The sequence below is a fragment of the Ictalurus punctatus genome, chromosome 6, assembly GCF_001660625.3.
Source record: "Ictalurus punctatus breed USDA103 chromosome 6, Coco_2.0, whole genome shotgun sequence".
In the NCBI taxonomy this organism is placed as follows: Eukaryota; Metazoa; Chordata; class Actinopteri; order Siluriformes; family Ictaluridae; genus Ictalurus; species Ictalurus punctatus.
In genome coordinates, this window is record NC_030421.2 from 5,094,671 (window position 1) to 5,117,099 (window position 22,429).

Here is a 22,429-nt window from a genome sequence, read left to right on the forward strand (position 1 = left end):
ATAACGTACTTTTTTGGTCCCTGTGGCTTTCCGTAGCTCCATTACTGTACGTGAGAGAGAGAGAGAGAGAGAGCGAGAGAGCGGTCACGTGGTCACACATCTCTGGGCACCGACGTCATCGCCCTCAATCTCCAAAGCAACCACTCCATCAGCACGCGCGTCAGCCGGCTCTGCGAGCCGCGCCGTTGCCTGGCAACACTCGCCCGGCGCGCTCGCTCGCTCAGAGCTCTGACGCGGGTGTGACGTAAATGAGGCGAGGCGGGCTTCCCATTTCGATACGGGATGGGAAGGAAAAGGGGGCGGAGCTCGGCTCGACTCACTCCGTCCAATCAGAGAGACCGTGGCTTGCATTAGCGGCGCGAGCCGAGCTCGAGAGCGGGCCAGAAGCGTCACCCTGGTTACAGAGGAGCTGCCTTTCTACCGGCTCTCTGTAGGCGCTGGGACGCGGACTAACACTCACTAAAATAAATGACAAATAAATACAGTAAAGACATAAAGTAGCATGGCGGAGAGTTTCTGAACAGCAGGAACATTAACATTTATCCGTGGAATGAGTGACACATGCGCGTGCTTGGGCTGTAAGGAAGGAGGAGGACTGAATTATTATTATTATTATTATCGTTATTAGTGCGGGACGGTGAGTACTAACTTTCTACACACTTTAAAATATATATTTTATATCATTTATATACTTGATTCACTTTATTCTCATCATATACACTATTATTCTAGCTTTTATAATCCTTAACCCTGCTGTCTGGATCATACAATTATTTACAATATCATTCTTTTCAGCAGGATTTAACATTAATTAACAATAAATTATTATTAGTATTAGTATTATTATTATTGTAATGACATTTCCTTGTTTATTACATTTATATGCATGTTTTTAAAAAAATGCAGTTGTGATTATTCCTTTATGATTACATTTCTACTTGAATTTTAAACCTTATCCGCTTATGTGTAACTGAAACACAATAATAATAATATTAATAATATCAATAATAATAATAATAATAATAATAATAACAAAAACACATGGCATAAAATAAAGAAAAGCTGTAAAATTAATAATAATAATCATTCAAATTAAAATATATCTTATGTTCAGGTTATTTTAATTAACATTTTTAAAGGATTCAATAAGATATTTTTATTGCTTTATTATGCAGTGTATTTATTCCTTCTGGAGTTTATATAAAACTAAATAATAATAATAATATAGACATGCATGTACTTACACACAGCAGCATATAGATGTAACTGTTATAATTGACGAAGGTTTTTAAAAGCATTAAGAGTGTTCATGCGGTGTGAGTGTAGTGTTATGATGTTAGAGTTTTATTCATCGAGTTATTTATGCGTGAACTTTACAGTCAGATCTTGCTTATTTGCAGGCGTGAGAGTGAGCCGAGGTCTTCTTGCTTGCACGCAGTAATCGGTATGGTGATCATGCGAGAGGCGAGCGCAGGAGGGCCGGCCGCCGTGTCTGCCCAGGGTCGACCCCTGCAGGTGGGCTTCTACGAGATCATCCGCACGCTGGGGAAGGGCAACTTCGCTGTGGTCAAACTGGCCAGGCACAAAGTGACCAAAACCCAGGTACACATCATCATCATCATCATCATCTTCATCATTAAAACACACGCTGCTGAGTAAACACGAGAGACATCAGGGAGTTTCATTCCCATTTTATTAGCTTGAACGTGACGGCTTAATGAATGCAATTATGTCATTATGGTTGTTTTCTTTTCTTTCTAAACAGGTTGCCATTAAAATAATCGACAAGACCCGTCTGAACTCGTCCAATCTGGAGAAGATCTACAGGGAGGTGCAGATCATGAAGCTGCTCAATCACCCGCACATCATTAAGCTTTACCAGGTATTCACGCTTTATATAACTCGGTCAGGAAGCTCAATCGTTTCCAAGCAGTGAGAACTTAACCAGCGAATCCGATCTAGAGATGAGAAATGTAACGAAAAATGGATAAAAAAAACAACAACAACTTGAGCACATTTACTTGTGAAATTGCTCGAATTTTTAGAACAGTGTGATTTCAAATCAACCAATTTTTATACATACTACACTACAAAAAAAATATATATATATTTTTCCCCCTAAACTTAAAAGTCTGATTAATTAAACACTAAGGCTGAGACGATATGACAAAAATATCGTATCACGATATATCAAGATGTTTCTGTGTCCATGTCTATCAATCTATGTCTGATTATGTAAAGCCAAGCTGCTGGGTCATATTGTGTTGTTGCTATGAAAGTTGATTACAGAAACTGGTGTGTGTGTGTGTGTGTGTGTGTGTGTGTGTGTATGTGTGTGTGTGTATGAGAGAGAGAGAGAGAGAGAGAGAGAGATTGATTAACCCGGGCCAAGTACAATGTGTCCACTTGGTCACGCAGAAAGATCTGTCTGTAAGTCTTTAGCCGGTAGAACAGGTTTTCACACACACACACACACACACACACACAAAACCCGCTTTCCCGGTCAGAGTTGGGATCACATGATTTGCTGATACACAAATAGTATCACGGTGCACCAAAAAATCTTACATGTCTCTCGTGGGCGTGTCAAGACCGCTACAATCTACAATTTTGGGCGTGGCCTGTCAGAGTTTCTTTAATATTTACGTTTTCCTTCAGATTTTTGCGCGTCAAACAGTACACGGGATCTAATCGCAGGTAAAAGTGCGTGTGCACGACAGGCTCGTTGCTACGAATCGTCCGGGCCGATCGTTTCACCCCATTTGCATAGAAGCGTGAGGATCTCAAACGGAGACGTCGTGTCGTGTACGTGTACGTGGATGTGGATGCATATAGAAAAGCCTTGTACACTTTCAGTGTTTTAAGCATTTCTTGCTATTTCTCAGCTCCATTTGATCCGATCTGGCTGTACAGTATTTATATTTAGCCGGAGAAGCAGCCAAGAGCTCAAGGCTAGGTAACACGACGCTCCCACCACCGTGCTTCACAAGTTTCTACAAACCTTCGTGCCATAAAGTTTCTACCATACTTCCGGCAAAAGTCTGAACGGGATTTTGTACAGCTCAGACCGTACGCTCAGACGATTGTGCGTGATTTTAATTTAATCGTGCGCACGGACCTCCAGCTTCACTCGTTGGCCGTTTTTTGTTTTGTTTTGTTTATTTTTTGTTTAGAAAACAAACAATCCCCTGTCATTTGCTCAAAATTTCAAAACGACACGCTTTCCTGCTAGCTTTACAGTGTTTAAAATGAGGTAGACACCGTCTGTCTACGTGTGTGTATGTGTGTGTGTGTGTGTGTGAGAGAGAGATACGGTTAGGTTCTCACATTCCCACCGTCCAAATGAAGCCAAGAGATCAGGAGGTCACATCTCCTATGCCTGCGTTCTCCTTTCATAGCCGCTTCTCTCTCCCCGAGACTATTTAAAGCCTGTGAGGATAAAACACACACAGACGCCTTGCTGATAAACGCCGGGTTACACGCTCCTCTGCTTTGTCGCTGCAGATGTGACGACAGTACGATCTATCACACACCAGGAGAGTGTAACAGGGGTGTGTGTGTGTGTGTCTGTAATGCAGAAGGCTTTCAGTGTGGAGTTTATCTCATGGCAAGTTTCCTATCTGCAGGCGTCATTACCGTATCGCACTCCCTGAAATCTGTGTGTGTGTGTGTGTGTGTGTGTGTGTGTGTGTGTGTGTGTGCATGGACGTCACAAGAGTCAAACCCGTTGTGCAACGAGCTGCTGTTGCGTTCCTTCAGGCTCTCCCGGGAACAGTCAGAACGTTCTGCGACGTTCAGCTGACTCAGGAATGTAACGTAACGCTCACGTCGTGACTCCTCGACTCGTCGGAGTTGCGTTTTTTCTTTTTCCTTCGATCCTCGAAAATGGTGACGAAAGACAGACGAAGAGAACAGACAGCGTGCTACACGCTATGACTGGGATACGTGATAAACAAACAAACTAAAAAAAAAACAAAAACCCTAAGCTTCTGAATTGTAAATGATTCAGTAGAAAATTCAGCTGCGTGCTATCAGAGTCTGTAAACCTGAAAAAAACGTTCTTCACCTGTGATATCTTTGGGGAGGGGTGGGGAGTGTGTTGTGAAATAATTATTCGCAATATCGATATTACAGTATTAACATCGTATTGCTCTAGCCTTGTACGTTTTCACTATTTCTTGCCATTTCGAAGGACCATTTGATCCAATCTGGCTGTGCAGTATTTATATTTAGTCAGAGAAGCAGCCAAAAGGTCAAGGATAGGTATCACGACGCTATATTAACATGACGCTACCACCACCGTGCTTCGCATGTTTCTGCCGAACGCAGCACTTTCCGCCGTAAACTCCGAGCGGGATTTGGTACGGCCCAGACCGTACGCTCGTGCGTGATTTCGAACCGAATCGTGCGTACGGACCTGCAGCTTCGCTTTACAGCATTATAACATGTATACATCATACACGATGTTGAAAACTAGAAAACCAGAGTGTCATAAATAACGGGACAGGCGTAATACAACACACAGGGAAATCGGCGTGTTGGTCAGTGTGGTGTTTTTGCAGCACCGTGCTCGTGTAGAGTAGAGCGACGCTGTCGGAAACTTCTGGCGTGTTTCTCTGTAAATAAGGGACGTGGCTCAGGAAGCAGCTTCATGCGCTGGTGCTTATCGTGGGAAAGCAGGACATCACGTCAACCAGAACTTCATGTGTGTGTGTGTGTGTGTGTGTGTGTGTGTGTGTGTGCGGCTGTGAGCCCATGGCCTCTTCACAAGCCCTGCTAATGCCAGCATTAAAGTTTAACAAGGCTGTAAAAGGAGATTTATTAGGCTGCTTAAACCCAGCAGCACCTTTTTCTGATCTCCACGTGTGTGTGTGTGTGTGTTGGCAGGTCATGGAGACTAAAGACATGCTGTACATTGTAACGGAGTACGCGAAAAACGGCGAGATGTTCGGTGAGTACAAAGCGACTCTTCTGATCCGTTAACGTTTCAGGCTTGATGAGTCAGACATGACAGGTTAGAGGAGAGCTGAGGAGAGGAAAAGAGCACCAGGTGGTGGAACAGGTGTGGGATTTTTTTTTTTCGTAGCCTTTTATGCAACACACACACACACACACACACACACACACACACACTCACACCTGGGATCACAGTATGTGCTGCCATGAGAGAGAAAGATAGATAGAGAGATATTATGATTGATCTTTCACAGCCATCTTTTCACAGAACTGATTGCGCTTATCGTTCCTAGTCTTCATGTTTCCTCGTCCTCTTCCCCTGCAGACTACCTGACCTCGAACGGACGCATGAGCGAAGCCGAGGCGTGCAAGAAGTTCTGGCAGATCCTCACAGCCGTCGACTACTGCCACCGCCACCACATCGTCCACCGAGACCTCAAGACCGAGAACCTGCTGCTGGACATGAACATGAACATCAAACTGGCAGGTGAGGAGAGCGAACGCGAGCGTAAACGCGCCGAGCTCACGTCCCACGTCACACCCGGGGTCCCTCGACGACCTCTTCTTTACCGAAGAACCCGTCAGGACACAGTAAATCATCTAGATATCACTGATAAATTGTTTAGAATGTCACTTTTGTAGGAAAAATGCGTCCATGTACTGTTCAGGGATGAAATTATACATTTTCGAAATCTTCCACTGGTCTCGAATATTTATAGAAAATATCATTTTAATGATAAAAATAAAAAACTGTAGCAATACGACATTTGACACGTAATCTTTCATAAACAAAATAACAGCGCTGAAGCCTTCATTTGGAGTCAAACCTAGATTATTCATCGATTTTGTGTAGAAAGTTTAAAGATTGCACTCGCAAATGAATTAAAACAGCTTTTAAGCGTTAATAACAGCTTATTTGTAGACAGTATTCCGTCATTAGCTGGCCGGGTATTAATGCATAGCCAGCGTAGTCCGCTGATCGGGTTCGTTTCCCTCGCACCGTCGAGAGTCGACACACACACGGGGCTGCAGGATGGAAACACTTCCGATTCGTCGAAAGGAAAAAAAGAAACGAGGCCGGTTATAAAACCGTATTATGTCGCTGAATAAGCCGTGCTCAAAGAAGAGATGAGTTTTTTCCCCTCGTAAACACACACACCATTCAGCTTCGGCTTGTTTACATAACACAGACACCCCCCGAGCTAGGAGTGACGCACGGCTGACAAAAACGTCACGTGACCTCTCTCTCTCTCTCTCTCTCTCTCTCTCTCTCTCTCTCTCTCTCTCTCTCTCTCTCTCTCTCTCTCTCTCTCTATCTATCTTTCTCATTCAGACTTCGGGTTCGGAAACTTCTACAACGCCGGAGAGCCCCTGTCCACGTGGTGCGGCAGCCCGCCGTACGCCGCGCCCGAGGTCTTCGAGGGAAAAGAGTACGAAGGACCACAGCTGGACATTTGGGTACGTGTCCTATATAATCTCACGCAGTCTCTGGAGGAGAGGAGATTCTAACATCTGGAAACGTGTGCTAAATCGTTCGTGCGTGTGTGTTTTCAGAGTCTGGGCGTAGTGCTGTACGTTTTGGTGTGCGGCTCGCTGCCGTTTGACGGAGAAAGTCTGCCGGCGCTGAGGCAGAGGGTGACGGAAGGACGCTTCAGAATACCCTTCTTCATGTCAGAAGGTAACAGGATAAACCGTGTGCCGTTGGAAAATAATCAGCGTCAGGGTGTTACTACATCAGCACGAAGTTTAAAAACAACATCAGGTTATGAATGATATATAGCTGATACTATAGAAGCCATAAGAGAATGCATTATTATTATAATTATTATTATTATTATTATCTCAGACTGCGAGAACCTGATCCGGAAGATGCTGGTGGTAGATCCGGCCAAGCGGATCAGCATCTCACAGATCAAGCAGCACCGCTGGATGTTATCCGACCCCAGCGCCCCCCACCAGACCCTCTCACACTCCCTCACCGACTACAACTCCAACCTGGGGGACTACAGCGAGCCCGTCCTGAGCATCATGGCCACACTGGGCATCGACCGCCAGAGGACCGTGGAGGTGAGAGACGATAAATCAGAGTAACAGATGCTTACTTTGCTGAGAATTATGGGACGCTACGGCGCGCGGCGTGAGTCACTGCGTTAGATTATGGCAGCTCTGGGATCGGGGGTCAGCAGGAAAGCTTTAAACGGTGTCGATTGAGGGATTCGAGCTGTCAGTTTTGTCGCCGCGGTGACGGTGGAAACCTGGTGTTTATCCTAGACGCTTGCCAAGACTTTAAATACGTTTCCCTGCTGGCACAGAGACGATAAACACAGCGGCGTCTGCTCCTGAAATCTGCGTTCGCTTGAGCCGGTTTTCAATCTAGTAGCAAAGCGAAAAGCGACTTTTAACATCGCAGCACGCACAGACATACGCTAAAATGAGCCGACTGGAACGACTGACAGGTTTTTTTTGGACACTGTAGAAGCCCCGCCCCCTTCCCAATATCAGTTGGGACACCAGATATAGGAGTTGATCGGAAATCAAAAATGTAAAAAAAAAACTGTTTTTATTACTCTTTAGGGTTGACTTGATATTCAACCAGTTAAAACAAGGAGGTGTGTCTACTTTCCTGTCAGTCATGTTCTAGAGGCGTGGCTTGAAGGCTAGGTCCTTATATGATATGATATGATGGGGTTTTTTAGCAATTTTTTTATTAACATATACTTATTCTTATACTCCTTCGTAGTCGCTCCAGAGCAGCAGCTACAATCACTTCTCAGCCATCTACTACCTGCTGCTGGAGCGGGTTAAAGAGCACCGGAGCCAGCAGCTGACCCGGCAATGCAGCGGCACTTGGACCCAGAGAAGTAGGAGCACGTCTGACTCCTCGTCCAGCCCAGAGGTCAGTGTCTCCTCACAGTCCCTCTCACTTCCTCCTCCCGGTGTGACATTACATCCCTCCGGATGCTCACTCAGCTCTTCCTCCTCAAGGTGATGGTGGAGTCGTCCGACAGCTTCCGCTCGGCCCGGCCTGTCGCCACGACGATGAACACGGCGCTGCACTCACAGATGGAGTGGGACCAGGGAGGTCTGTTTCAGGTCAGGAGTGTTTGTTTGATTGTTTTTTTATTTTGTTCCTCATTCTCATCTCAAAGCCTGTTATTAACCCCCTCCTCCTCCTCCTCCTTCTCCGTCTGCAGCGGGTGGTGTGTCCGGTGGAGGCTAGTCTCAACGGTCTGCTCTGGAATCGCTCTATCTCTCCTAACAGTCTCCTGGAGACCACCATCAACGAAGAAGTGCGTCCCGGAGACCTGGAAGAGGAGGACGGAGCGCCTCAAGCCCCTCCCACGCTCCTTGCAAACACCGCCTCGCGTAGACACACCCTCGCCGAAGTCTCCGCCCGCTTCCATCTCTGCAGCCCTCCCTGTGAGTAGCACGAGTAAATAAATTCAGTGTGGATTTTCCTTCTGGTACACGACGCGTGACAGTCCTTTCAATTCAGGTATCGTGATCAGTCCATCAGACGGCGCTTCGTCGGACAGCTGTCTGAAGTCGTCTTCGAATCCGACTCCGCCCCTTTCCGCCGCCGCAGTAGGAGATCTCTCAGCGCTTCTGGCGTCCGGGTTCGGAACCGGGACCTCGGGGCCCGTCGGAGCTCCTCTGGCTCTGTCCTCCAACCGAATCCTACAGAACCAGGGCAGTCTCCACGCAGCCAGCTTCCAGGAGGGACGCCGAGCCTCCGATACCTCCCTCACACAAGGTGTGTGTGTGTGTGTGTGTGTGTGTGTGTGTGTGTGTGTGTGTGAGAGAGAGAGTTAATGATTATATGAGGATAGGATAATTGCGTCCTCTTGAAGGTTTTTATTTAGGCTAAAAATACAGAGAAACATGAAATTAGCCTCCTACACATGAACACAGCACTTTAGCAAATTAACTGAAGGTCTATAATAGTGTGTGTGTGTGTGTGTGTGTGTGTGTGTGTGGTGGACATTCTTATGTGTGCAGGACTGAAAGCCTTCCGTCAGCAGCTGAGGAAGAACTCTCGTACCAAAGGCCTCCTGGGCCTGAATAAGATCAAGGGCCTGGCGAGACAGGTGTGCCCTCCAACCTCGTGCTCCAGGGGCAGCAGGGGGTCACTAGGGCCCACCTTGTGCCCCCCGTCAGGCCTGCAGGGCACCGGAGGACCTCGAGAGAGACGCAGCATGCTGGAGGAGGTGCTGCATCAGCAGAGGTGAATTAGACGAATTCAGATTCGACCTGAACGTAACTGAGAAGAGAAACTAGTCACCTAGTGACAATAAATTCCCACGGAGAGTTCTTTTCATTCCAATGCATTTCATTTGAGAAAATTCACAACATGCACTTTTAAGTCGAATCTAAAGAATCTGAATATATATCATACTTTGGGAAAAGGGAAAGGTTTAAAGGAGCAATTTGTCTTTTTGTTGTTGTTTTCTTTTTTGTTTACAAAGTGCTTGTATGGAAAAAAAAATCTTATAACTTTAAAAGTCTGCTTTCAGAAATCAGAAATGATTATTTAATTTGGCCGAGGACGGAGATTTCTATCCTGTTTCTTCAGTTTTCTGGCCCTGAAATTAGCCCCGCCCACTGGTTTGCTCAAAGCTGATTTGACTCATTTTTATTTATTTAACCTTGTGTTTTTGTTGTTTTTTTCTTCAGGATGCTGCAAATCCAGCACCAGCCCCAGCAGCAGAGCGCGCTCTTCCTCACGCAGTCCCACCAGCTGCCCCCCTCCTCCTCCTCCTCTTCCTCCTCTTCTTCGTCTTCCCCTTCCTCTTCACCTCCATGCAACAGCCTGTTTGCTCCTGCTACTTTATTCTCCAACCCTCCAGCCCAGACCGCCACCCAGCTGATTCCCGCATGCCATCGGAGCGCTGTTCCTCTTCAGCACGGCAGTCTGTGGCAGCAGAACGTAGACTCCTCTTCCTCATCTTCCTCGTACTCGTCCCTCTCTCCGGTGGCGTCCGCGGCTCATCTGTTGGAAGCCCGGCTGCACATCAGCCAGCAGCCTCACCTCCATGCACATCCTCATTCGCAGCTCCAGCTCCAGAGCTACACCCAGGGACAGCTCTCGCTCTTACCCCAGCAGGTGAGCTGGAGCCTGGGAGGCAGCGGCCACAGCGCAGGCCCCGACACCCCCGAGCTCCAGGAGCAGCAGCTCAGCAACTGTGTGATGGTCAAATAAGGACCGATCCGGAGTGAAGTAGAACTGACTCGCAGGATGAGAACGCTTCATGTCTGAAGTATGTGTGTGTGTGTGTGTGTGTGTGTGTGTGTGTGTGTGTGTGTGTGAGCATGAACTCAAAAGAAGACAAAGAAGCAATAACCAAACTCTTTACAGACGTCATGCTCCTCGTCCTCTAACTCCTGTCTCCCGTCCTGAGAAAGCAATAAAAGATGGGGGCTGACGTGAAGCGGAAAACACACACACACACACACACACACACACACACACACACACGGAGAGACAGAGAACAGACGTCTGGTTTTTTTTAAATAATCACGTCAGACCTGTAGATTTCTTCATTTACTCTTACAAATAATGTATGAAATATCGGACGGTCTTCCTTCTTTCTTACACGTATGGATTTGAACCGTTATTATTTTCTGCTTTGTTTGCTGTAACTTTTTTCACTTCACTGTAGAAGACCAAAGTTTCATTTAGCCTTTTTTTTTTTTTTCAAAAAACAAAAACGCAGTATCTACGGTTTGTAATTTAGCAAACTGCGACGCACAAAAAACGGCCGAACGAGAGCTGATTCACGAGCGGAGCCGAGGGCCGTTCATGGTACTTTATTATTTTAAGAGAAAAAAATAATAATAAAAAATAATAATTAATAAGAGATAGGCACGAGAAACTAGACACCGTCATCTTGATGCATCTTGATTTTGATCACAGATTTAATCATTTTTATTTCTCTAATACATCGACGCCTCACTTATAATCATTACAACTTATTATTATTATTATTATTATTAGTATTAGTATTAGTATTATTTAGTATTATATTTGGTACTGTTGATTCACTTTTTAAAAAACATTTAAAAACTACCAGAAATCCAGAACTGCGAGTTGATATCTCATTATTTCGAGCGATTATCTTGCCTTTGTGACTTATTAATAATAAACACCCCCAAACCTCTCAATAAGAGTAGTTTATTATAGTTGTAATAATGAGATAGTAACACAATATTTCAAGATATGAAGTCAAAATTATGAGGGTTTGGAGTGGTAGTAATTTGGAGTTAAGTAAAAAACTATGAGAGAACAACTCGGAATAATGAGTTAAGTTGAAATATTCAGTCCCTACAGGATTTCACGGAGTGTTGCGGCCATAAACGCTCGATTTTGCTGCGGATTTTCTTCTGGAATTTTGCAATTCGACTTGCGGAGGTTCTCGTGCTTTTTTTTTATGTTTATGTCAAACTTCTCGAATCGGCGAAATCGCAATCGCATGAAATTGTCTTTCGCAGTGATGTTTGTTGGTAAACGAGGCTCTTTTTAGCTGTACTCATGTTCGACGCACGCGAACGCACGTTGTGACGACGTCACGTGACGCGTCCCGGCCCAAATCCACAGAAATGTAGAAAAATCGCACGCTCCTCTAAATGCGGCGTAGTTTTAGCGTTGATTTTGCGTTCATTTCTGCGATCTTGAAATCCCAGAGGGACTGATGACTTTACCCCCCCCCAACACACACATACACACACACACACATACAAACTTTGCATAACAGGGTTTCCGTTTGAAATAAAAAAGCATCGTAAATTTAATTCGCGACAGGATCACGATGCATCAACCTGCCGATTGTTAATAAAACGGGAGAAGGCGTGACGACCTCCTGCTCCGCTGCTCAGCACCGCGTCCCGTGTAGATGCTCGTCATATTAAATGCACACACACTGAGCTTCGAGGAGCTGCTGTGACTTCAGTTCAGTCCTGCTCCTGAGAAATGAGAACGAAAGGAAACAGGGCACAGCTCCTCCTCTGTCGTATCACTACCTCCACCACCTCCTCCTCCTCCTCCTCCTCCTCCTTCTCCTCCTCCTTCTCCTCCTCCACACTGCAGCGAGTTCCTCCCAGAACAAAGCTTATGGGATTAGTGCAATATTTCACACTCAGCTGTAGTACCTGTAGTACCAGGTCGAGAAGCCGATAGGAATCCAGCAGGTACTCAAAGCGTGATCTTTTTTTGTTTGTTTTGTTGTTGTTTTTTTTCAGGAAAGCTCCGTCAGGTTCTCGAAAACAAAATCAGAGACCTCTAATGTTCACAGCTGTATTATTTATTATTAGCACGAAAAGCTTTCCGGTTATTCTTTTAAAATTATTATTATTTATTTATTTGGAGCGATTTCCGACATTGGACTTTGTAAACGAGCGATATAAAGCAACACAAACTGATTACAGGTTTTGTTTGACCTTTCACACCAGGTTCGAGTAGCTCAATCGGCTGGGGTCGAAAATCTTCCCGAACTGTCCGTGAACACCTTTTTATTTTCACTCAGGAGACGAAAAAGAATTATTATTATTATTATTTTTTTTTTTTTTTTTTTTTTTCTAAATCGTGGATTTGGAAAACATCTTAATATTTTAATATCCACAGTGTGTTTGTTTAAACTCAGTGTTAAAAACGAATTCTGAAAAACATTTAAAAATGCATCCAGGAAGTTACGGAAACAATCCTTTGTTTTATTTTATTTTATTTTATTTTATTTTTCCTCTTTAAACATTCTGTAGCAATATATAGCTGACGAGATGTTAGTTAGGTGCTAGAAGTAGATTTTAAACAGTGTTTGTTTGTGTGTGTGTGTGTGTGTGTTGTTTCTACACCATTTGTACCCCCAAACTGCACGTGTCTCTTTTTAGCTGGAGAAACAGGGTTTGAAACCAGTGACTGAAGCAGATAAGCTGAAGGTGACGTGTTTGTCAGAAACAGTGTTAATCCGTTTTTATTTGAGCGTTGTTAAATAGATTTGCACTCACCAGCGACGCTTGTGCCTTTTTTACGATCAAATTCCATGGTGAGGAAAGCAAGTCCATTTTTGTTTGTTTGTTTGTTTGTTTGTTTGTTTTCCCCTCTGCTGATTTTAGGACACTTGCAGTGAATCAGACAGAACTATTTTTTTTAAATGTATTTGTCTTTTGCCCCCCCCCCCCCCCCCCCCCCCCTCTATTTTTCACGATAATGCACTTTATAATACATATTTCTCCTTCTGAAAATAGTGTTGTTTCCAGTGCTGGGCTAGAGAAGACTTCTTTAGTGTTAATGCCTTTACAATAATATTAAACACTATTTTATCATTTGATTTTATTTGATGTAGAACTGTAAAGAGAGCTTGTTTTTGGATATTTTCCCCCCTGATTTGCTTGCTGAACTGTAAATGTCTTGAATGTGTGAAAGTGTGTGTGTGTGTGAGAGAGAGAGAGAGAGAGTTGTTTTATTTATGTGGCTATTTATTTTAAATAAAAGAGAAAATAAAAACCATTGTGATTTTGTCATTTTCTTTCTTTACAAAAAGAGCCGGGTCAGCGAACGCCTTCAGCGACATTACCACTCCAGCCGGTGTATTTGAGAAATGAGGATCTTGTAAAACAGGAAGTAGAGGGTTGTGGTGTTGCGGCTGCAGTGTGCACGGTCGTTTACGATTCATCACTGTTAGTTGCAGCGTGCAGGATTTCCTCCTCGTGTAAGGTTTAGCGCTTTGCTGGCGTTTCCTCCCGATTTCGTGCCGAAGAAGCGAAAGCAAGGAATCCATCATGATTTCATTAAGTAAAAATAAATAATAAAGGGCGCACAGTGGCTTAGTGGTTATCACATTCGCCTCACACCACCAGGGTCGGGGGTTTGATTCCCACCGTGGCCCTGTCTGTGTGGAGTTTGCATGTTCTCCCCGTGCTGCGGGGGTTTCCTCCGGGTACTCCGGTTTCCTCCTCCAGTCCAAAGACATGCATGGTAGGCTGATTGGCGTGTCCAAAGTGTCCGTAGTGTATGAATGGGTGTGTGAGTGTATGTGATTGTGCCCTGTGATGGATTGGCACCCTGTCCAGGGTGTACCCTGCCTTGTGCCCCATGCTCCCTGGGATAGGCTCCAGGTTCCCCCGTGACCCTGAAAAGGATAAAGTGGTATAGAAGATGGATGGATGGATGGATAAATAAATAACTTTTATTATTTTAGACAAGTTGAATAATTTGATTGGATGGTTTTGATTGGACAATAATCGTTCGTCCTGGAAAGGGTCAAGGCAGTTATCTTTTTTTTTTTTAGTTGCCTTATTTAAAGTTTTCAAAAGTCGACTACTTTTACTTTAAAAACTTTTAAAAAATTTTTTTTTTAAAAACTGAAAAAAATAAAGAAATTACTTTTTAAATTCAGTTCCTTGCTTTTTTAAAGTTCTCCCTTCTCCCTTCTTAATTCCCTTATTTATTTGGGTTCTTTTTTATTATAAGTTGTTTAAGAGAAAGAGAGAGAGAGACTTTTATTACTTAAAAAAAACATTTTCAAACTTTTATCTAAACTTACTCCCACCTTTATTTATTTGCCGTTATTTATTTTCTGATTTTATGTAAAGCTGTGTCAGTGAATTAAACCTGATTTATTTCTCCCTAACCCTAGATTTTTTAATATAGTCTTGAAATTCTTCTTTCCAAAGTTGCCTGCTTTTATTAAAGTTACTTAAAGTTCTAAAATCCTTGATTTATTTAATATCTTTTTTGAATGTTTTTTCCCCAAAACATATAAAGTAGCTTTATTTCTTCTAAAAAAAATTTAAATGGACTGTTTTATTTCAAGATACTTCTCCTTTTCCAGATATTATATATCTGCTTTTATGTAAAGTAGCTTCTGCTTGTTTCTGATTAATTTTTATTTTATATTGTGTTATCCATCCATCCATCTTCTATAGCGCTTATCCTTTTCAGGGTCACGGGGAACCTGGAGTCTATCCCAGGGAGCATCGGGCACAAGGCGGGGTACACCCTGGACAGGGTGCCAATTATTATTATTATTATTAATCAATCAATCAATTAATTAATTATTGCTTGTTTCTGATTAATTTTTATTTTATATTGTCTTATTCATATTAATAAATGAATTTGAGTCTTGTACCCTGAGAGAGAGATCGCTGCTCTGAAAGATTTGGTGTTTTCTCTGGGGGTTTATTTTTTCCTGTTTTTTTGTGATTCCGTGACGGATTCTGCGCTGGAATCTGGGATGTAAGCGATTAGCTGATGAGTAAGGAACGGTCGGTGGACATGTGGTGTAAAGTAGATGAGGTTTTACTGTTCGGCTTCATCAAATCCACGTTGCAGCTGAAACCGCACTTGTTTTGACTCAGCTGGTGGAAACTTCGCCTGGAGGGAGGTGTATCGCAGTCTGCTTTGTGCTTGGGCTGGATCTGTGTAACGTGGATGAAAAAATAAATGTAAATGTGTCTGTCAGATAGAACACTGTGTCCTGAAGCAGATATACAATGGCGTTGGTGCCATATGCACTGATGCATTCTGGGAAAGCTATGCTAAGCCAGGCAAAGCTCCCCGATCACTGTGCAGACTGTCAATACGTGGAACTGAAAGTGGGTGAGAGAGTGTGAGTACTGTAACTCTGTCAGAGATCTATTCCAGCAAGAGCAGCTCACTTCCTCGCTTAGAAACATGCTGTAACCGCTTGAGCATGCTGATCTGAGCATCTGCCTAATGTGGACAGGGTCACTGAGTGCAGACGCTGTTCACACAACCGTCAGCTGTGACCAGGACATGAAACATATGGTCCAAGACAAGGTATGACTGAGACAGGTTCAGCCATAGGACACTGAGTGAGGTCCAGACAGAATGATTAGGATAGAGGCAGTACCAAGAGTCTGAATGCATTGGGATGAAATTGTATGCAAAACAGCGTAGATTAAAAGGCAACCAGAACCAAAGAAGAGTGACAGATTGGGAACTGTATAGATTGGGCCACACTGACAGCACTAACCTGGAGGTATTGGTACAGAACCATCACGTAGGGAGCATTGGAACTGGGACAGAACAAGAAGTGGATGGATTGGGACAGGATTGGCACCAAGAGAGTAGAAGATTAGAGCAGAACTAGAACCAAGAGTATGGTTAAAACACTTGGACAAACACTTGGCAAGTGATGGGACCTGGGGAGTGATGGGATTGGGCCAGGACTATCACCTGGGCAGTTATGGGATTGGGACAGGACCATCACCTGGGCAGTGATGGGATTGGGACAGGACCATCACCTGGGCAGTTATAGGATTGGGACAGGACCATCACTTGGGCAGTGATGGGATTGGGACAGGACCATCACCTGGGCAGTTATGGGATTGGGACCGGACCATCACCTGGGCAGTTATGGGATTGGGACAGGACCAACAACTTACCCTTGATTGAACTGGTACAGAACTAACACCCTGACAATTATGGGATTGGGGCAGTGCCAGAATGGGACAATGCAAAATAAACAAAAACAGATGCAGCATACCAACAAGGAGAAACAGTTGTGGAGAATAGAGGAGCACAGCCGTACTAGCAGAATGTGTAGCATAGCAAGTGTTCACTTTGGTCTGAAGTACTTCATTTTAGCAGTCTGAGAACAGGCTGCAAATTACAGTTCACCTGAGGTCAAATAAGAGAGAGAACAAGAGAGAGAGAGATAGATAGACAGATAGATAGAGGGAGCAAGAGTGAGATAGAGATAGAGATAGGTAGATAGATATATAGATAGAGAAAGAGCAAGAGTGTATGGGAAAGTACCCTCTAGTGTTTCATGTTTCTGTAGTGTAGGCTGTCTGTACCCTGAAATGTCAGAGCCGAATAGAGACCTGCTATATATATGTCTTGAAGTGTTTTATTCCTCTTACACCACAGTAATTTGTCAACACTCATCATTTTTATTCATTTTTTAAAGACCGATATGTAATGCTTTGTCATTTCTTATAGTTACATATGATACCTGAGGATAACTGACAATAGAGACTCCTTCCATAAATGTTAAATAAACAATCATCGTATATATCCTAGTTAAATAACAACACTTATTTTAAGGCAGAATATTCGGCGTTTAAATTATGTCGAGCATGCACAGTAAGTCCTCATGAACAAGCTGTTACTATAGAAACGATAAAGTGTTAGTACGAGTGCGTTAATATAAACTTGCTCTACTCTCCGAGCTGCTGTTGTGGAAAATTAATCAACACCTTCTGACCAATCAGAATGCAGAATTCAATAGCTGTTGTGTAAGTACATTATAACGGCAGGAGCAATGATTTAACATAAGAGAAATAAAACCCAAAGCTCATTCTGTGCACAGCTGTACCTCAGCTCATGGCTGCTTTAACCGCGAGCGATGTAATGAACCTTCTTCGACCTAATGAGTCATTAGCAGACCTTGCTCAGGGGTTTTGTAACTCCTATTAAATACACAGTGTGCCTTGGCCTGGCTGATTATCAGAATCCTCCGTCTGGTCCTCAGGCTTGCAAATCGCTTTTGCTCATTACACACACACACACACACACGTCGGGAAGACAATCAGAGCCGGCTTCTTATAAACACCGCTCTTCTTTTTTATCTTATGCAAGGTGAATGATCTTACGTAAAACTCAGCACCCTTTTCGGGGAAGTGAACTCTCTCAGCGGAGGGTATTTACTGTATTTATAGCCGCGGTTGTGTCGTTGCTGACGGACCGTGTCAGCATGAGATCAGTTACGGATCCTGATTGTGTGTGTCTATGAAGTGAACTTCAAATAACACTGAAATCTGGCAGGCTCTCTTGTTCGGGATTGTCGGTAAATGAAAGAGAGAGAATGAGAGTGAGAGAGGCCAAATAAACGAGCACACAGCTGCTGAGTGAACGCAGCATGCAGGCCTTGTAATGGAATGCTTAGTGCCTCCTGTACAATATTAACTGGGGCTCAATGTGCGTCATCGAGTAAACAGCTGACCCTGGGAGGGTTGGACAAGAGACAAAGAGCATGTCTCTCTTTCTTTCTCTCTCTCTCTCTCACACACACACACAGAAACACACTCCCTCTCTCTCCGCTTGACTTCCTGTATCACGTTTACCTTTGTACCTTTCTGTAATCCCACACCGTTTCAAATCCTTTAAAAATGTTTCATTCTTGAACTTTCCTTTGCAGTGCCCTGAATATGTCAGTTCTGTTTTGAGAATGTAAACAAACAGGAAGTCAGGAAGTGCAGGATGGAAATACAGGAAGAGGGTCCTGGTCAGAGCTTTCTGGTTTTCATTGCGGCTGATCGGGTTTCCTGTCACGTTTCACAGCTGCTCTGAAGGCGTCAGACACGTACGCCAGGCCTGCGTGACATGCTGTGGAATAACTTGTGTCAAAGGCCAACGGTTTCCATCCGAGTCTTCAACTCCTTTTCCTGTCACCCTTAATCCAAAGTTCTCTGACCGATCTGCCGCTTATCTACGTTTCCTAAGAAAATAGCATAAAACCTGTTTACTCTAAACTCCCTTGGAAGTCTAACAGCAGTTGTTGAATTCTGAAATTCTGTCTAGGAAGGTTTTTGTAGAGGTTTTGATAAAAGGTGTAAAGGACAGTCTATATATATATATATTCTATTATAAAATTGAACGACTGTTTCCATGGGAAGAATTTGTAGGTGTATGGCTCAGATGCTTACAATAATACGGTGTAATACTTTAGTCAAAATCGTCAAATTGCTGGTTGAAGTTACAGGAACAATTGCATTAGTTATCCATCCATCCATCCATCCATCCATCCATTTTCTGTACCGCTCATCCTACACAGGGTCGCGGGGAGCTTCGAGCCTCTCCCAGGGATCTCGGGGACACCCTGGACGGGATGCCAACCAATCGCAGGGCACACACATTTGCACACACATTCGGAAATGCCAATCAGCCTACAGTTCCCATTTTCAGAAAGGTCATAATAATCTTAAGAGACATCTGCAATGCACTAAGATGGTAGCTGCATATAACTTTAGTAAGTTATAATATACTGTTCCTGTCTATCAGTCCTTGAAGAAAAGTTAGTAATTTGGGAATTGGGTGACGTACCAAATCTATGTGCGTGCAAATCTATGTACTATGTGCATGCAAGGCCTAATGGCCTAATGTACTAATGGCTCTTGCATTCACAGCAGTTTCCCAGACAGCTCCTCAGCTGATGGTTCATTCCAAGGAGCTACAGGTGACTTGGCTGAGTGTACCAAATCTCTACATTCATTTGGGACAGCAGATCTGGTTGGGGAGAAATGCAAGGTCTTGCTGGCCATATTGAGTCCACAAGCAGGTCTAAGTGGCCTGGGAGCCAAAGAAGCTACCAAAACAAGCACAGGACAAAGTTCTGGAAAAGGTTTCTGAAGCATGGTAGTGGCAGCATCGTGGTGTGGGAAGCTTTTCATCAGCAGAGACTGGGAAGGGACAGCAGGGACAGTCCGCAAGAGACATGAGTCTGGGGCAGAGCTTCACCTTCCGACAGGACAACGAACCTAAGCAATCTGCCAAAGCCACACTGGAGTGATTCACAACCAAGACCCTAAATGTAATAGAGTGGCTCAGTCAAAACCCAGGCCTCAATCTGACTGAGAATCTATGGCAAGACTTGAAAACAGAGATGAGCAATTTTGAAGCACGAAGCATGGAGAAAAACAACAGAATCCAGATGTGCAAAGCTGATATAGACATATCCCAGATGACTTCACCCTGGGGTGAAGGACATTAGCCTGTGTATTGTGTGGTCTGAATCATTGCTTTGGCTGAGCCATCTCTGCTGCCTAGTTGTTAATTCATCTACAAAGTAATTCAGACTACTTTCTAGCCTTCTTGTTATGCTTATCAGTCATCACCGGACGCGAGGGATTGCGATTAACACGCTGTTTAGACTGCAGCGTATGGGTCAGATTCGACTCATAATCACTGTCTAAACCTGCCAGCCGAGCGTGCCGTGTCAGCATCAACGTCACTGCACAATCAACGCTGGGGATTTCCGAGCCAATTGCCGCGTCCTTAAGATAAGGTCAATTCCCAAGGCAGTGAGCACGTAGCATCGGCTTCTAGGGGATACAGGCAACGGCTTCATGAGCGCAAGTCTTGAAGCATGGCTCTGACCTACGTGCAAAGATCAAAGGGTCTATTGTGTGAAAGAAAAACAGTCCAGCCCCAGAGCTGTGTCAGTGGAAATCCAGCTAACTTACAGTAGCATCCTTAACAATGAACAAATCACTCAGTCACACTAGCAGTACATAGCTACAGGGCAGTTACTTGGCTAGACAATGGAGGATGTGGAATACATGGAGTAGATAACAAAGAGTGTAATCCCAATCCAGTAGTTAGTATCAGGGGTGAATGGAGGTCCAGCTCCAATGGAGATCAGCTCAAGGACCAGCTCCAGGGATCAGCTTCAATGGAGGGATCAGGAATCAGCTCTAGCCGCAGTTATCCACCTAACATAACATGCTCAGCAGTAAACAGTATGGTAATGGAAAACAACACAACCACATTAGCAGCAGATAACCACAGGCCCTGTGGGAGGAGACTGTGAGAGGAGAGTGCCATTTACTGAGGAACACCACAGAGCAAGTTCACAGAGAAAACTAGCAAACCGTGCAGTGAGGGAGCAGCTAATAAAGCTAGCAACGTAAGCGAAGTAGTATATCACTAGAATAGTGTGCAAAATGTAAAAAGCACACTCACCGAGGTAGAACAGACGAAACAGGGCTATCACCAGCTTTGGAAGTCAGGTTAGCGCCGATCAAAACCAATAGCTGTGATGTAGATCTCCAAGATTCAAGAGGTGAAAAAGAAGAAACGGAAAGATGGATGTACGGCCGTTCTATTTATCGACCATACGGCATCGTACGTCGGGCTGTGACTCTGTTGATGAACGTTTCTGTATTTGTGCACACACCAGAAGGTATGCAGGTGATATTCACCGACCCTGGTGGTTAGGCAGGCTGAAATTGGACAATTTTCCCCACCACGTCATTACAAATCTAACCTGAATATGACTAACTCAGAGTTTGAGTAATTGCAAGGCATTGAGAGTGAAGAGGAGGACAGTAAGACGAGTTTGTGCTGGACCTGCCTCTGTAGGTGAAAAGGAGAATCGAGCGGTTATGACGTCAGCCTCTCTGGGGAGTCTGGCACTTGTCCAAAAGCCAGTTCTGATGTGTTATTGCATGAGAAAGACACATCGTTGTGTACATTTCGGGAAACTCTGTGTGCGGATTGAAAGCCAGCCCACGCAGTGCCAAGCAAAATCGCAAATGTTGACAACGGCATTGTGCAACGTATGAATCAGGACGGCCCTCATGATTCCCTCTCTCTTTCTGTCTCTCTCTCTCTCTCTCTCTCTTGTTCACCGTGATGATGGCGGGGCTGCACAGAAACATGTCATGACGCAGGCCGCTTGCTTTTGTGACTATTGTGCAAATGTATAGGCTGTAAATGTAAATGTAAGGCTCGAAGTACCTTTGTAAGTGGACATTCGTGTAGTCATATAGTACTTGGATAAAAATGCACTTTGGTCTAAGTAGTAATTGGCTGGAGCCAAGTTGAGCCAATTCACTTTTTTTATTATGCATTATTTATTAGTGGAAGTGTGGAAAAAAAAGAAGAAAAAATCAAGGCAATGGAAAGATGTTGCTCCTCTACGGGTTATATCTCAGTGTCCGAATCCGGAAATAAACAACAGTAAGAATGATAAATATCATTTTAATGAGTGTTCGTGAGTCCCAAAATATACATTCGCCTCATTTCTACGATGAGCAGTTGATACGCCGTCATGCAAAACGGCTTATCATGGAAGCTGACTTTGTTGTCATTTCTTGAAGAAGGAAACAAATGTGATGAGGCAGAAAAAGATACTAAAAAAAAAAAAAACCCTCAAAAACAAGGGAGGTGTCGTTTCTGTCTCTCAGACTTACTGGTCGAGAGTAGTTTGTGACATCAGGGCGAGACTGTAAGTCACATGACCGCATTGAGGAGTAATTAAGCAAGTCTTTTTCATGTCGTTAGATCTGCGTTATGTTCTTTAAAATCCATCATGCACTTTTAAGTCTCGGAGTTCACAGCAAAACATTTTGTTCTGAGGTTCAGTGCACCTCTAGTGCACCCCCCCCCAAGACCCCATGACCCCGTCACCTCTAGTGCACCCCTTTTATTGTCATTTCGACCATATACGGGTGTAATGCTTTCATTGCTGCTATAGTGTCTGTGACTGGCCTCATTTTTAGTGTGATCCTTTCTCTCTCTCACACACACACACACACACACACTGATCAGCTGATCAATCAGGTGTGCTGATGAAGTTAACGCCACCAGCAGGACCAGCAGAGAAGGCGCTCTTCCTGGCGTCACCGCTGATCAGACCCACGTGCAACACCATTGTGTGTTCTCAGTGTGTCTTAACTACTATCCAAAAACCTTTGTAGTATATTTGTACACATTACATGGAGCTAACATTAA

General features: G+C 44.1%; 1 protein-coding gene and 1 long non-coding RNA gene across 3 annotated transcripts; one reads left to right on the forward strand and one right to left on the reverse strand.

Annotated features, from left to right (window-relative positions):
• Positions 1 to 334: 334 nt before the first annotated feature.
• sik1 (salt-inducible kinase 1) lies at positions 335 to 13,456 on the forward strand. Of its 2 annotated transcripts, none has more exons than XM_017470036.3 (14): positions 335 to 637; positions 1,401 to 1,602; positions 1,766 to 1,882; positions 4,888 to 4,951; positions 5,282 to 5,443; positions 6,290 to 6,414; positions 6,511 to 6,634; positions 6,803 to 7,023; positions 7,697 to 7,852; positions 7,942 to 8,049; positions 8,151 to 8,376; positions 8,453 to 8,710; positions 8,956 to 9,181; positions 9,631 to 13,456. In XM_017470036.3, the coding sequence occupies exons 2-14, from the start codon at positions 1,447 to 1,449 to the stop codon at positions 10,154 to 10,156; spliced, it is 2,469 nt and encodes an 822-aa protein (XP_017325525.1). In that variant the 5' UTR covers positions 335 to 637; positions 1,401 to 1,446; the 3' UTR covers positions 10,157 to 13,456. The 2 variants fall into 2 exon arrangements, with proteins under 2 accessions (XP_017325525.1, XP_053536713.1); XM_053680738.1 differs by having other exon boundaries at positions 1,439 to 1,602.
• On the reverse strand, positions 13,120 to 21,022 carry LOC128632907 (uncharacterized). Its single transcript, XR_008396532.1, has 2 exons — positions 20,657 to 21,022; positions 13,120 to 15,366 (listed from the first exon to the last, which is right to left on the reverse strand). It is a non-coding gene; the product is annotated as an uncharacterized LOC128632907 (long non-coding RNA).
• Positions 21,023 to 22,429: the final 1,407 nt, after the last annotated feature.

What these genes read in the sequence shown, in the direction of transcription:
- sik1 (XM_017470036.3), top strand. Translation starts at nt 1,447, where the DNA reads ATGGTGATCATGCGAGAGGCGAGCGCAGGAGGGCCGGCCGCCGTGTCT. An exon ending in ACAAAGTGACCAAAACCCAG is followed by an intron (nt 1,603 to 1,765) that starts GTACACATCATC and finishes CTTTCTAAACAG; the next exon opens with GTTGCCATTAAAATAATCGA. An exon ending in GAAAAACGGCGAGATGTTCG is followed by an intron (nt 4,952 to 5,281) that starts GTGAGTACAAAG and finishes CTTCCCCTGCAG; the next exon opens with ACTACCTGACCTCGAACGGA.